The 16,318-nt window shown below is 39.0% G+C and overlaps 1 protein-coding gene and 1 long non-coding RNA gene across 6 annotated transcripts in view; one reads left to right on the top strand and one right to left on the bottom strand.

The window, feature by feature from the left end:
- Positions 1 to 16,318, bottom strand: part of LOC147831455 (uncharacterized) — a 787,032-nt gene that overhangs the window by 728,424 nt on the left and 42,290 nt on the right. The gene's annotated exons all lie outside the window — the stretch shown is intronic.
- pak2b (p21 protein (Cdc42/Rac)-activated kinase 2b) overlaps positions 390 to 16,318 on the top strand; it is a 28,430-nt gene continuing 12,501 nt past the window's right edge. For 3 of the 5 annotated variants that reach the window (XR_015521072.1, XR_015521073.1, NM_001025456.2), the window contains 8 exon segments: positions 390 to 578; positions 5,239 to 5,512; positions 7,813 to 7,919; positions 8,201 to 8,348; positions 9,622 to 9,653; positions 13,421 to 13,567; positions 15,931 to 16,069; positions 16,155 to 16,218. Coding sequence is in view for 3 of the 5 variants with exons in the window: in NM_001025456.2 (NP_001020627.2) it covers positions 5,329 to 5,512; positions 7,813 to 7,919; positions 8,201 to 8,348; positions 9,622 to 9,653; positions 13,421 to 13,567; positions 15,931 to 16,069; positions 16,155 to 16,218 (821 nt within the window). In the remaining 2 variants the exon portion in view is untranslated. 5 annotated transcript variants of the gene reach the window in all.

Here is a 16,318-nt window from a genome sequence, read left to right as displayed (position 1 = left end):
TAAGAATAAAATATATGCATGCTACTTATGTCCATTTGTTATGACATTCAATGTTTGTAAGTGTTTATATATATATAACATTTTCAAAAATCACAAGAAATATTCACAGATTGTATACAATAAATATATAAAAATGATAACCATGCCAACTGAACATGCTCCAGATAAAGTGATTAATTATACACCTTAAAGTCATACTTGGTCAAACTTAAAACATAGTAAAGGATTTTAAAATAATAATAAAAACCTCCATGATTCGCACTCTACTTACAACGATTAACAATATAGTATCTACATATGATACGAGATTAACTCTCAAATCAATTTGGTGGACTTTTATTTTGTCAGTGTAGTCTTCCCACAATGCCGCCGCACCGGAAGCAGCGTCTGTCTGTTAGCTGCAGGCGAGGGCAGAAAGAGACGCTGCTGGGCGCCTCCCCTTCCCCAAACCGACACAAAAAAGCACCGAAAATCAGCGATAATCTGCGGCGGATAGCGGCCCGAAGAGCGCAGGCCCTCCGCGGACAGAGCAGCACCGGCGGAGCGGCTCCAGCTCCAGTCTGAGCTCCGTTTCATAGGTGAGGCGACAAAAAAAACCCAAACCCGCCGGCCGCGTCCCAAACCCCGCTGAGTGCCCTACACTGGCTCTGCTGGCTCTCTAGGGCACTCAGGAGGGGGCGAGGCGGCTGCGGCGCTTCTGCATTTGTCTGTGTGTGCATGTGTTTGTGTCTGCAGTGATGTTTGTGTCTGTTGTGATTTTGTTGTTTATTTTGGGTCTTCTGTGTTCGGGTTTGTGGTGATATTTGTGTAGTTTAACACTGCATTTGTGTCTGTAGTTTGTGTCTGTTGTGATATTTGTGTCTATTTTGGGTCTTTTGTGTGTTTAATTTGGGTCTGTAGTGATATTTGTGTAGTTTGTGTCTGTAGTTTGTGTCTGTTGTGATATTTTTGTCTATTTTGGGTCTTTTGTGAGTTTAATTTTGGTCTGTAGTATTATTTGTGTAGTTTAACTCTGTATTTGTGTTTGTATGAGACTAGTTTGTGTCTGTTGTTATATTTGTGTCTATTTTGGGTCTTTTGTGTGTTTTATTTAGGTCTGTAGTGATAGTCCTGTATTTTACGTCTGTAGTTCTTTGTTTGAGACTAGTTTGTGTCTGTTGTGATATTTTGGGTCTTTTGTGTGTTAAATTTGGGTCTGTAGTATTATTTGTGTAGTTTAACTCTGTATTTGTGTTTGTTTGAGACTAGTTTGTGTCTGTTGTGATATTTTTGTCTTTTGTGTGTTTAATTTGGGTCTGTGGTATTATTTGTGTAGTTTAACTCTGTATTTGTGTTTGTTTGAGACTAGTTTGTGTCTGTTGTGATATTTTTGTCTATTTTTGTCTTTTGTGTTTAATTTGGGTCTGTGGTAATATTTGTGTAGTTTAACTCTGTATTTGTGTCTGTAGTTTGTGTCTGTTGTGATATCATTGTTTATTTTGGGTCTTTTGTGTGTTTAATTTGGGTCTGTAGTATTATTTGTGTAGTCTTAAGTCTATCTGTTTGTCTGTAGTTTGTGTCTGATTTTTTTTGTCTATTTAGGGTCTTTTGTGTTTAATTTGTGTCTGTAGGGATATTTGTGTCGTTTAACTCTGTATTTGTGTCTGTAGTCATGTTTGTCTTTGTAGTTTGTCTGTTGTGCTTTTTTGGTCTATTTTGAGTGTTTTGTGTGTTTAATTTGGATCTGTAGTGATATTTGTGTAGTTTAAGTCTGTATTGGTGTCTGAGTCTAGTGATGTTTGTGTCCGTTGTGATATTTTTGTCTATTTTGGATCTTTTGTGTGTTTAATTTGAGTCTGTAGTAATTTTTTGTGTATTGGTGTCTGTTTGGGTCTGTAGTTTGTGTCTGTTGTGATATATTTAGTATATTTAGGGTCTTTTGTATTTAATTTGGGTCAGTAGTGATTTTTGTGTAGTGTAAGTGTGTTGATTTTGTCTGTAGCTCACACTTATAGTGATGTTTGTGTCTATAGTTCAAGTATGTTGTGATTGTGTCTGTAGTTTTGTGTTTGTTTTGATTGTTTGGGTCTGTTGTTCTTTTATGTATTTGTTCCATTTTGTGTTTGTCTTTAATTTGGATCAATAGGGGTGTTTGTCTCTGATTTTTGTCAGTTTTTTTTGGTCTGTAGTGATGTTTGTGTAACTTAGTTTAGGGTTGATTGGGTCTGCAGCTCATGCACGGGTATCGTGATTGTGTCTGTAGTTCAAGTATGTTTTGATTGCTGTAGTTTTTGTGTTTGTTTCTTGTGCTTTCTATTTTGAGTCTTTTGTGTTTATTTTGGATCTGTGGTTCTGTTTGTGTAGTTTGGGTCTGTAGCTCACGCTTGTAGTGATGTTTCTGTGTTAGTTCAAGACAGAATGTTGTGATTTCTTGTCTATTTTGGGTCTTTTTGTGTGTTTACTTTGGGTCTGTAGGGATGTTTGGTAGTTTAAGTGTGTCAGTTGTGTTTTTTGGGTCTGTAGCTCATGCTTATAGGGATGTTTGTGTCTGTTGTGACGTTTGTCTGTAGTTTGCTTTGTCTGTAGTTTCCATCTGTTGTGATGCTTGCGAGATTAAATTGTGTCTGTTGTGATGTGTTCGTCTGTAGTTTGTGTATATTGTGATGTTTGCCTATTTAATTTGAGTCTATCAATGTTTGTGTAGTTTAAGTGTCAGTTGTGATGTTTGTCTGTAGTTTGTTTTTGTTTGGTCTTAATGTTTGCAGGATTAAATTGTGTTTGTTGTGATGTCTTCATCTGTAGTTAGTTTGCCTTTATTGTGATGTTTGTGTGTTTAATTTGGGTCAGCAGGGATGTTTGTGTAGTTTAAGTCTGTATTGATCTTGTCTGTAGCTCATGCTTATAGTGATGTTTGTCTGTAGTTCAAGTATGTTATAATGTTTGTCTGTAGTTTCATTTGTAGTGATTGCGGGATTAAATCGTGTCTGCTGTGATGTTTTTGTCTAGCTTGCGTCTGTTATGATGTTTGTGGGTTAAATTGTGATTTATTTATTTTTTGTCTGTAGTTTGCATCTGTTGTGATTGCAGGTTACATTTGTGTTGGTTACTTTTTGTCGGTGTTTGGTTCTGTTGTTTCAGTCTGTATTGATTGGGTCAGTAGCTCATGCTTACAGTGATGTTTGTGTCTGTAGCTCAAGTATGTTGTGATGTTTGTGTCTGTATGTGTTTTTGTCTGTAGTTTGCATCTGTTGTGATGTTTGCAAGATGAAATTGTGTCTGTTGTGATGTTTTCGTCCGTAGTTTGTGAATATTGTAAGGTTTGCCTGTTTAATTTGGGTCAGTAGCGATGTTTGTGTCGTTTAATTTTGTATTGAATGCGTCATCATGCTTATAGGGATGTTTATGTCTGTAGTTCAAGCATGTTGCGATGTTTTTGTCTGTAGTTTGCACATTTATTGTTTGTTGTGTCTGTTGTGATGTTTTCGTCAGTAATTGTCTATATTGTGATTGTTTGCGTATTTAATTTGGGTCAGTGATGATGTTCGTGTAGTTTAAGTTTGTATTGACCTTGTCTGTAGCTCACGCTTAGTGATATTTGGGTCTGTAGTTCAAGTATGTTGTGGTGTTTGTGGGTTAAATTGTGATTTTTTTTTTTGTCTGTAGTTTGCATCTGTTGTGATTGCAGGTTACATTTGTGTCGGTTACTTTTTGTCGGTGTTTGGTTCTGTTGTTTCAGTCTGTATTGATTGGGTCAGTAGCTCATGCTTACAGTGATGTTTGTGTCTGTAGCTCAAGTATGTTGTGATGTTTGTGTCTGTATGTGTTTTTGTCTGTAGTTTGCATCTGTTGTGATGTTTGCAAGATGAAATTGTGTCTGTTGTGATGTTTTCGTCCGTAGTTTGTGAATATTGTAAGGTTTGCCTGTTTAATTTGGGTCAGTAGCGATGTTTGTGTCGTTTAATTTTGTATTGATTGCGTCATCATGCTTATAGGGATGTTTATGTCTGTAGTTCAAGCATGTTGCGATGTTTTTGTCTGTAGTTTGCACATTTATTGTTTGTTGTGTCTGTTGTGATGTTTTCGTCAGTAATTGTCTATATTGTGATTGTTTGCGTATTTAATTTGGGTCAGTGATGATGTTCGTGTAGTTTAAGTTTGTATTGATCTTGTCTGTAGCTCACGCTTAGTGATATTTGGGTCTGTAGTTCAAGTATGTAGTGATGTTTGTGTCTAGGTATTTTCATCTGTAGTTTGCGATAGTTTTGATTGTGGGATTAAATCATGTCTGTTGTGATGTTTTTGTCTGTAGCTTACATCTGTTATGATGTTTGTTAGTTTAATTAGTGTCTGTTGTGATTTTTGTTTTGTCTGTAGTTTGCTTCTGTTGTGATTGCAGGTTCTGTTGTGAAGTTTGTGTCTTACTTTTTTTGTTTGCATTCCAGTCTGTTGTTTAAGTCTGCATGGATTAGGTCTGTAACGGACGTATGTGTCTGTATTTCATGTCTGTTGTGTTGTGTATTTGTGAAATGTGGGTCTGTTGTGGTGTATGTCTGTAATTTAAATCTGTATTACTGAGTCTTTAATTGAAATTTGAGTATTGTATTCGTGTCCATTAGTTTGAATTAACATTTGTGTCTGTGGTTTATGTCTGTAGTTTAATTATTGATATTTATTATTACTACACTGTAAAACCTGATACGATATCTCAAACTGTTTGAGGAAACCGATTGCAGCAAACCATTTAAGTTTGGAAACCAAATGGTTTGAACACTGTAGTGTAAAGTTATACATAGTAAGTCATATACACATGTTATTTGTGTTGATATTGTCAAACTTTAGAGTATTAGTTACTTAATTTTAAGCTCAGTTAATTAAATGAGTTAAGTCCAAAACTATGTAGCTACTCAAATGGTTTGGTATTGCTTCTAGCATTAGAGTTAACATAAAGCAGAATTAACTGATTCATAACTCATTTGCTTTGATTTCTGCTTAATATGATCCGTTTACAAGTTATCGTAACTTTTTTTTCCGTGAAGTCAAAGTAACTTTAAGTGAAACTAACTTATTTCATTTAGTGATTCTTACTGTTAGGTTTTACAGTGTTGTGTTATTCAGCCATCAACGTGCAGTTCTCCAGAATGTGATGCTTGTTGCTTAAGCCATATGTGTGTGCTGTGTGTGTGTGTATGTGTTGTGAGTGTGTGTCTGTACGTTGGCTCATCTCTCGGTCTCTCGTTTCGCTCCTCTCTGCTCCTGCAGCTCTAACTCCTCCTTCTCTTTCTCTTTTGTTTTCTCTTCTTTCTCCTCCAACGCTCCTCCTCTCTTTCCTCCTGTCTCCTCATCCTGATCATGTGTGATAATGGCGATGTGGAGGACAAGCCGCCCGCTCCGCCTGTCAGGATGAGCAGCACCATCTTCAGCGGCGCCAAAGACCACGCCCTCACCGCCAATCACAGCTCCAAGCCCCTCCCATCGGTCCCAGAGGAGCGCAAGCGCAACAAGATCTACTCCATCTTCTCCGGCGCAGAGAAAGGTGAGAATGAGGAAATTTAAGGCCCGTTTACCCCAAGCACGATAACGATAAATATAACGATATTGTGGCGTCCATACAGACAAACGATATTGATCCGTTTAGTTTTTGTTTCTGCTTATAATTGTGGATTATATCTTGTAACCAGCGTGTTTCCTCAATGTTCTGCATCTGAACGTACTAGTGAGCTGGTGAGGTGTAATCAATCAAGTCAAACTAGTCCGTTTAGCAATCAAAGTCAGTTCTCCAACAATTTCAACACAAACACACAGAAATAAACACTGGATTCCTCCGCTACTTTTATTTTTAGACGTCAGTTTGTCAGCATTGACTTCTTAATAACTCCCATATATACTCCTACATATATTGATATTTTATTATCAATATTGCCTATTGTACAACCAATTGTTTCCACGATAGTCAGAAGGGCTGAACATCATCAGTGTGCTTCTCTACAGTGTCGTCTTTAAGTGTGTTTTCACATCTGTAGTTGGGACATTTGGTCCGAATAAAGGGGATTAAAAGATACATTGTAGCATTTTCTTTGGCTCCTTTCACACCAGACTGATTGCTTTGGTCAGAACCAGAACCAAAATGCAATCATGTGACAATCCACGTCACTCATTGGCCAGATGTTATTGTTTGTATTTCCTAAACTGCTTTCTGATTGGTCCGAGTTAACGTGCGGGAAAATGCCAATGGAACTTTCACAAGTAAACAAACCGGCAGACACAAAATGTCGCCATTGACTATAAAAGGATCACTGCGTTAACCAGGGCTTAATTTGTGCTGGAACACACCGGATCTCAATCTGGCACCTTTAAAATCTGATCCGGCTTCTCATTTTACCGATCCCCGTCCTCAACCATCCTCTTCCCCCATCTGCTGTTCACTTTCAATTTTCAACTTTCGTGCGCAACACCTCTACATCCTCGGATAACCTGCCAGATCCATTACCACGATCTGTTCCGGGACCTCGCAGTTCAGACTGATTGTATCCCTGCTCATAGTATTGACCTTATTCTAAAATGCGGAAGTTTTCGCGATTGTCTTAGAACTTCCGATTCAGTCGCCTATGGGAGAAATGACTTGGAATAATAAACGGCAGAAAACGGTCAAACTACTTGCTCTACAAACAAATGTTTGCATGATTATACAGACCAAGTAGAATAAGAAAATGAGAAAATATCAAATTGCAACATCAAGCAGCGTAATGAGCAGTTTTTAATGTCAAAAAAATGAATGGAAGTGAATGAGACCGGAAGTCTCAAGCCAAAAAGATTCAAATGGCAGCGTCCGCTCGTCGGCGGAGAATAAGGTCAACACTATATAGTTTGTTTGCATCACTTTAGACAATCTATATATTTAGCAAATAAAGCTCGGCTCTGGCTGGAAAACAATGTTTTAAGGCTTTGCAAACAACAAAGGCGCATCGCAAGTCGCTTCAAGAGGAGACGTGAATTAATTTAGCTAAACTGCGACATGGTCATGTTCTGGAAATATTACCAACGATCCATCAGGTAATGGCTGTTTCTCAATTCCAAGAACACAGAGAACGGACTTAAACACCCTTAATGTGTTTATTTCTTTATTAAGATGTCTATGGTAATGTTTATGATTAACTGTTTCATTCAGGGAAACTCCTGAGATAAGTGATATCTCTGAACTTTAATAATAAACCAATATAACGCTTACAAAATCCAAACAATATATTTTAATGATTTTTTATTTACCCCACAAAAATTTACGCCATCTGGTGAAATTGTGTTTATATCGCAGAAAAGCTAAATATCGCACGTCAGATTTTTTCAATATCGCGCAGCCCTAACCCAGAGACTGATGAAAAATATGAAGGATGTTTACTGTATGATGACTGAAGTCGCCAAATGGCCTCAAACTATCACTTAATGCACTACAGAATGTTACGTTTTCACACACACACACACACACAAAAGCACAAATTGCATGTAAACACGTCAAATTTTCACAGTGCATTACTCCCTACTTTTGAGTTCTTTTATTCATAAACGGTAATACATGTTCACATCATACTATAAATGTGCACATTTAATAAGTAAAGCAACAAAAGTACAGACATATGCAATAATATAACATATGTAAATAATATAATATGAATAAATAATTAAGTACAAACAAATAATGCAAAAGGTTTTGAGAGAAAATATAATTTTAGGCTGCAAAATATGGAAAAAAAAAATGTTCCTGCAAAATTCTGCTGGGTCTGTAAGATTATTATAGTGTTTATTATGATGGTGATGATTGTGTGTGTGTGTGTGTGTCAGGTGGACGCAGGAAGGATCGTGATAAAGAGCGTCCTGAAATCTCTCCACCGTCAGACTTCGAGCACACCATTCATGTGGGATTTGACGCCGTTACTGGAGAGTTCACTGTAAGCGACGGCATTATATTTAATCACGTTTATTTAAATGTTTATTTTTTTGTGGGTGTGAAATTGTTCCTGCTTTAATGCTTCCAAACACAGACATTTAAAAAAAAAGAAGCTCAAAATATCTTATGTTGTCATGAGATTTCCGTTAATATATATTTAGCTTTATATATAGCTTTATATATAGCTTTAATGTTGGTGAAAAATCTCAGTGTGCACAGAAGGACACACATAGAGAAAAATGCGTGCTTTTAAATAAAAACGTTTGTTTTGTGGGTGTGAAGGGAATGCCGGAGCAGTGGGCTCGATTACTGCAGACCTCCAACATCACCAAGTCGGAGCAGAAGAAAAACCCGCAGGCCGTTCTAGACGTGCTCAAGTTCTACGACTCCACAGGCAACGGCAGACAGAAGTACCTCAGTTTCTCCTCAGGTCCGTATATAACCACGCTATGGTCATTATATATGTATACGTACACAAAGCAGAAGGAATAAGTATTGAACACGTCACCATTTTTTCTCAGAAGACATATTTCTAAAGGTGCTGTTGACTTAAAATATTCACGGGAAACAACCAAAGCAATCCATATATGCAAAGAAAACTAAACTAGGAGCGGTTTATTCATAAACTAATTTCGAGAGGATCACGTGCTTTTAATCAACACGGCTGGTTCCTTATCAGCTCCGTAATCAGCCCTATTAGATGATTACAGAAGCATTATAAATAACCTGAGTTTTTCAATCCAGTTATCGTCGTCTTGAAGCCCCTCCCCCTTTTTTCTGATTGGGCGACACGGTGGCCCAGTGGCTAGCACTGTTGCCTCACAGCAAGAACACCGCCGGTCCAACCTATCGGGCCGATTGGTGTTTCTGTGCGGAGTTTAAATGTTCTCCGCGTGTTCGCGTGGGTTTCCCCCGGGTTCCCCGGTTTCCTCCCATCGTCCAAAAACATAAACCATAGCTAATCGACTAAAACAAATCATCACCCAGTACAAGCTTAGTTTACACTTCTCACGGTGACAAGCAGGGGAGTTCTCGAGACCTACCTGACCTCGGACTCCCCTCTAGATACTCTAGAGTGCTTACAAATGTCTGTCTGTCTGTCTGATCATCCATCCTTCTCTCTATATCTGTCTGTATCTATCTATCTATCTATCTATCTATCTATCTATCTATCTATCTATCTATCTATCCATCTATCCATCTTTCCATCTGTCTGTCTGTGTCTGTCTGTCTGATCATCCATCCTTCTGTCTATCTATCTATCTATCTATCTATCTATCTATCTATCTATCTATCTATCTATCTATCTATCTATCTATCTATCTATATATCTATCTATCTATCTATCTATCCATCTTTCCATCTGTCTGTCTGTGTCTGTCTGTCTGATCATCCATCCTTCTGTCTATCTATCTATCTATCTATCTATCTATCTATCTATCTATCTATCTATCTATCTATCTATCTATCTATCTATCTATCTATCTATCTATCTATCTATCTATCTATCTATCTATCTATCTATCTATCTATCTATCTATCTATCTATCAGTCTGTCTGTCTGTCTGATCATCCATCCTTCTCTCTATCTCTATATCTGTCTATCTGTCTATCCGTCTATCCGTCTGTCCATCTATCCATCCATCTCTCTATCAGTCTGTCGTACATGTACTGACTGCTGGTCTCCTCTCGTTCATCTGCAGAGAAGGACAGCTTTCCCTCCGGTGAACAGTCGGTACGTATCATTTATTGTTTATTTTCTGCTTTTGCACTTTCCATTTGAATTCTGCTTTCATTTGATAAAATGAAGACAATTTGACTTGACAATTCTCAGTTTCTGATCACATTTCTTCCTAATTTTACTTATTATTATTGAACAAAAATGCCATTTATTTGCGTATTTCTTTTAGTTTTTTCAACAATGGTAAAGAGGTGCCTCTTTTACAGACATGTTTACATTCATTTTTACACTGGACAAATGGTCACTATGTTTTTTTTCCTCGAAGTTATAAAAAAAAATTGTATTTGGTGGAATAACTCTTTATATTATTATAACACTTTATTAGGTACACTTTACTAGTACTGGCTTGGCCCCCATTTTGCCTTCAGAACCATCTTAATCCTTCGTGGCAGAGATTCAACAAAGGACTGGAAATATTCCTCAGAGATTTTCCTCCATATTGACATGATAGCATCACGCAGTTACTGTGGAATTGTCGGCTGCACATCCGTGATGCCAATCTCCCGTTCACCACATCCCAAAAGTGCTCTATTGGATTGAGATCTGGTGACTGTGGAGGCCATTTGAGTACAGTGAACTTATTGTCATGTGCAAGAAACCAGTCTGAGATGATTGAGCTCTATGACATAGTGCGTTATCCTGCTGGAAAAGTAGCCATCAGAAGATGAGTACACTGTGCTCATAAAGGGATGGACATGGTCAGCAGCAATACTCAGGTAGGCTGTGGGGTTGGCACGATGCTCAGTTGGTACTAATGGACCCAAAGAAAATATCCCCCACACCATTACAGCACCACCACCAGCCTGAACCGTTGCTACAAGGCAGGATGGATCCATGCTTTCATGCTGTTGATGCCCAATTCTGACCCGAGCATCTGAATGTGTCCGCAGAAATGGAGACTCATTAGAGCAGGCAACGTTTCTCCAATCTTCTATTGTCCAGTTTTGGTGAGCCTGTGTGAATTGTAGCCTCAGTTTCCTGTTCTTAGCTGACAGGAGCGGCACCCGGTGTGGTCTTCTGCTGCTGTAGCCTATCCGCCTCAAGGTTGGACGTGTTGTGTGTTCAGAGATGCTCTTCTGCAGAGCTCGGTTGTAGCGAGTGCTTATTTGAGTCACTGTTGCCTTTCTATCAGCTGGAACCAGTCTGTCCATTCTCCTCTGACCTCTGGCCTCATCAACAAGGCATTTGCATCTACAGAACTGAAGCTCACTGGATATTTTCTCTTCTTCAGACCATTCTCTGTAAACCCTAGAGATGGTCGTGCGTGAAAACCCCAGTAGATCAGTATTTTCTAAAATGCTCAAGACCAGCCCGTGTGCCACCAATAACCATGCCTAGTTCAAAGTCACTTAAATCCCCTTTCTTCCCCATTCTGATGCTCGGTTTGAACCGCAGCAGATCGTCTTGACCATGTCTACATGCCCAAATGCATTAAGTTGCAGTCATGGCAATTTGGCTGATTAGAAATTTGTGTTAACAAGCAGTTGGACAGGTGTACCTAATAAAGTGGCCAATATGAAATATTGTAATTCTGACCTATTTCCTATATGGAAAATAAATTAGGGTTTGGCTAAAATGTTTTGTTTTAAATATGTAATTTTAGGGTATTCAGTGTTTTATTTTGTAGTCATTAGCAGCTCTCTGCAATAAAATGAACATGGTTTTACTTGTTTTACACTTGACGTTTTTAACTCTTGATTCTTTATCTGGTGCGTTGACCTTTTCTATATCTTGCCCTGTGATCTGCACTCATTTGAATATTTTTGTTTTGACGTTTTTTTTTTTTATTTTGCATTGGGAAGCAAAACCACAAAGGTTTCCTCTCAGTGCCTCATGTTCCCTACACACTAAGGCATCGAGCTGAAAAGCTTTGAGGTTTTTTTCTTTTCCCAAAAAGATGTGTCAAAATCAAATGTTAAAACTAATATCAACTGACCAAGTCTCAAAGCTTCTTTTTGTGAGTTAAATTAACATTAGCAAAATAAATGTGAAATATTTATTAAATGCAAATTTTACTTTTTTTTTTTTTTTTTACAAATACAAAACAAAGCTACAAACAGCCTGAAACATAATAGCCTAACCAGGAATATACATGTGTCAATAGCCATAGAGTGCAGGTGTCAAGCTCAGTTCCTGGTGTGCCGCAGCTCTGCACAGTTTAGTTCCAACCATAATTAAACACACCTGATCAAACTAATTGAGTGCTTCAGGATTGTTTGATACCTACAGATAAGTGTGCTGGAGCAGGATTGGAACTAAACTCTGTAGTTTGACACCTCTGCCATAGAGCACGGCAGGACCAGCAGAACATCTGGTGAAAACAGAATGCAAATAAATATCCATAATGACATATATCACTCTATCACAGAGACAATTATACTGTCCAGATGTTTGCAAAAAGCTATGGCATGTCACAAAAGAAATACATTCATAAGAAGACATGCTTATGAACTACAATGGAAACACAATTACTGAATAAATTCCTTAATGCACATCATATTTAAGTCTCTTTGATGTAAATTTTATAATTATATGATATGGCAGGGGTTCCAAAACTCTCCAGCCCGCGACCCCTAAAATGAGAATGCCAGTGACTCGTGACCCCCAATATTCTCTGAGGTGGTGGTTATAAATACAGAGACCTTGTATGCAATGACGCGCACACACACACACACCAATAGACCCAAGTCTATTGTTTTTTTTATGTATGTCAGTGCTGTAAATGGGCTAGAAAGTTTAACCTGGTGTTGCAAAATCTGCTGCATCTGACAGTATTGCTGTGTCTTTAGTATAATGTAATTACCCGAGAAGTCGCAATCCAATAGAGCTAGTAACTATAAGCTACTATAGTAACTATATAGTTTATAGTAACTATAAACAACTATTTTTTTCTCATCAGTAGGTTATTGATAAAATACAGTAAGTCTTAAGGTTTAATAAAAATGAAATGATTTTTGAAAATCACCAGGCGACCCCCCCTTCATTGTCCGCGACCCCTCGGGGGGGTCCCGACCCCCACATTGAGAACCTCTGTGATATGGCGCCACAGCCAAATCACCCTCCAGCCCAAGACTGGTTACTCACTGAAGCTAAGCAGGGCTGAGCCTGGTTAGTATCTGGATGGGAGATCACATGGGAAAACTAGGTTGCTATTGGAAGTGGTGTTAGTGAGGCCAGCAGGGGGCGCTCAACCTTAGGTCTGTGTGAGTCCTAATGCCCCAATATAGTGAAGGGTACGTTATGCTGTAGGTGAGTGCCGTCTTTCGGATGAAACGTTAAACGGAGTTCCTGGCTGTCTGTGGTCATTAAAAACCCCATGGCCTTTCTTGTAAAGAGTAGGGGGGTAACCCCGGTGTAATGGCCAAATTTCCTCCATCAGCTCTTACCCATCATGGCCTCCCAATCATCCACATCCACCGAATTGGCTCTATCACTGTATCTCCACTTCACCTATAGCTGGTGTTTGGTGAAGCACTGGCGCTGTTGTCCTGTGGCTGCCGGAGTATCATCCAAATGGGTGCTGCACACTAGTGGTGGAGTGAAGAGACTCTCCCCCCCTCTCATGACTGTAAAGCGCTTTGGGTGTATGGCCATACTCGACAAATGAGCTATATAATGCACATTACATAATTTAAGTATTTATAAAAAATAATAGATAAATGTTTTTTACGATTTTTAGTTAGCTGGTGCAAATAATAAAAATGACTGATCGTGCTCTTTTGTGAGTTATAATTACGCTTTTTCCTTCTGTGAAACCGAAGCCTGCAAAGAAAACTCCAGAGCCGTCGTCTCCAGTCAAAGCAGTGGATGATGAAGATAATGGTGAAGATGAAGACGATGATGATGATGATGATGATGAAGAAACGCCGCCGCCTGTCGTAGCACCCCGGCCTGAACACACTAAGAGCGTAAGAATTAAACATTGTTAAAGGGGTCACATGATGCATTTAAATGACTTTACAGTAAGGTTTCATTAGTTAATGTATTTACCAAGTGTGCCGCAAGCCTACGTTTGAGTGAAGGTTTCGGCCGTTAGATCGCCCCCTGGGGGCTGGCTGCAGTACAAGTCATAAAGCCCGCCTCCTCCGTGTTAATGAAGGAGACTTGAGTCCAAATAAAAAAAAAAATTACACTTGCAATAAAATGTCCCGAAAGATAGTTCTGGTCGATTAAGGCACTGGTTATTGTGCTGAAATAGGTGCAGATCTTCATTTTTGTAAACAGTTTGTTTTTAGCAGTAATTTAATGCTGGGCGTGTCATCGTGATTGACAGCTGTGATTGACAGTTTCTCAAAGCAGCGCGTCTGAGCTTCGGCAGGAGACTGAAGTAGACTGAAATGTTATTATTCGATTTCTGTGTTATTTTACCATGACAAAATGAGTTCAGCAGTAAACTATAGTTTCTGACATACATGATCCTGGTGGAACACTGTTTATTCGCTAAGTTCAGGGCTTTTTTCGGGCTTTATTAGTTTGCTGATACACGCCTAGCCACCCAGATAGCAAAACACAGTTCCGGCTAGATTCTCGCCTGCCGGAGACTTATCTCTTAGAGCTCAGACTGACTAATGTTACCTCTGCTGGACCTACTCCGGATGCCTGGACTCACTGCCCGATTCCAGTCCGAGTCAATCGAGCCAGATGCGGCGGCCGAGCGAGCAGGCGCTGCCGCATGCGAGCCGGAATCAGCCCGTGACGCCGCGAGTAAGTTATGCGCTGCGGCCCGGAGCTGGCGCGATTGAATATATAAAACCCTCATATTTGTTAACGTTATTACATCCATTTGTGTTGATATGACAGCAAACGCATGCTGAGAAGTTCGGGGGGCGTAGTTGATTTTGCATAAAGCGTTTGATTGGAAGCTCGACTCTGCTCATTTTCGCGGCTCCTCCTCTGGCTCCATCAGACAATCCTTCTGCGCATGTCTGGCTCCAATTTCAGCAGTCTTTTGCGACAGTTTGTGCCCGTCAAGCAGGCGTTTTGCACTCAAGGCGTTCAATGGGAAAAAGGGCTGTCGCGTCGTCCATATTTTTTACAGTCATTGGTATTTACCAACATGAACTAATTATAAACAGTACAAATATGAAAATAGTTCATCGTAGTTCAGCATTTACTAATGCATTAATAAAATACAAGTTCATGTTTTCAATTTAATTTTTCATTCAAATTCATATTTTCAAATATGGTAAGGGGCGTAACCATTCCATCACACTCGAGGTAATTAGCCAATCACGACATGATAAATAACTGGCCATTATTCTGAAAGCTGATATTCCAAATATGGTAAGGGGCATCACCTTTCTATCACAGACTTGAGTTATTTGGCCAATCATGACGCTCTAGATAGCTGACCAATCACATTTCGTTTAAAGCTGGTATCCGAAACATTAAATAGTAAGGGGCATAACCTTCCTAACACACACTTGAGGTATTTGCCTAATCATGACATAATAGATAGCTGGCCAATCACATTGCGTTGGATTCTAATATTTTAAATATGGTAAACGGGCGTAACAATTCTGTCACACTTTAGATATTTGGCCAATCATGACGATCTAGATAGCTGACCAATCACATTTCGTTTGAAGCTGGTATCCGAAATATGATAAGGGGCTTAACCTTTCCATCACACGCTTGAGGTTTTTGGCCAATCACAACGCGTTAGATAGCTGGCCAATCACATTGCGTTAGGAGTTAATATTCCAAATATGGTAAGAGGTGTAACCTTTCTGTCACACTTGAGATATTTGGCCAATCATGACAAGCTAGATAGCTGGCCAATCAGATGCGTAAAGGGGCATGACCTTTCTATCTCAGTTTTCATAAGCTGTTTGGTCAATCACAACACAATTGATCACTGGCCAATCAGATCACTCAGTGCTTATCAGAATGATGAGCTTTATAAAAATAGTGTGTTTCAGAAAGGTGCTGCAGAGACGAGCAACAATAGGGTTTGATTTGTAGAAAATATCCCATTTTTAAAACGTCCAACTTCGCATTACACCAAATACCATTTTTAATTCCAAATAATATTGTTTAACAACATCAAATGAGCCCTTTAAGTTTTTATTTTTAGCTACTTCCTCCAACAAGAGGTAAATAAACTTGGTCAATTCCTTGAGGACAAATCGATATGCTTGTTCCACCTTGCTCTTAATAACATGGACACGTGTACATGTAATAACAGCAATAATGTAATCTTGGCATAACTATGCAAAACACGAATAAACCTTAAGTGTGAGTTTAGTGATAGTAACGCTTGATATTTCAGGTATACACTCGACCGTCGGTCATCGACCCACTCCCCCCGCCGGTGACGTCTCCAGAAAGTGACGCAGCGTCGAAGGCCACTGACCGACAGAGACCCAAAAAGGGCAAGATGACGGACGAGGAGATCATGGACAAGCTCAGTACGTCTCCTATAACCAACTCTCTCCGCTGTTGTTCATCGTTTCTGCGAGACTCAAATTAGGTTTAATCTTTGTTGACCCTCAGGAACCATAGTCAGCATTGGAGACCCCAAAAAGAAATACACACGATACGAGAAGATCGGACAAGGGTAGGTTTGGGGATTTTTTGCAATGTTAATACTGTTGTAGACAAAATTATTAATTATTATTATTAATAATATTGAAATAATTTTTCTTCTAAAAGGAAAG

This window comes from Danio rerio, chromosome 22, assembly GCF_052040795.2.
Source record: "Danio rerio strain M-AB ecotype USA chromosome 22, GRCz13ab, whole genome shotgun sequence".
In the NCBI taxonomy this organism is placed as follows: domain Eukaryota; kingdom Metazoa; phylum Chordata; class Actinopteri; order Cypriniformes; family Danionidae; genus Danio; species Danio rerio.
The sequence above is the reverse complement of the archived record's forward strand: the minus strand, read 5'-3'. Positions and strand labels throughout refer to the sequence as shown.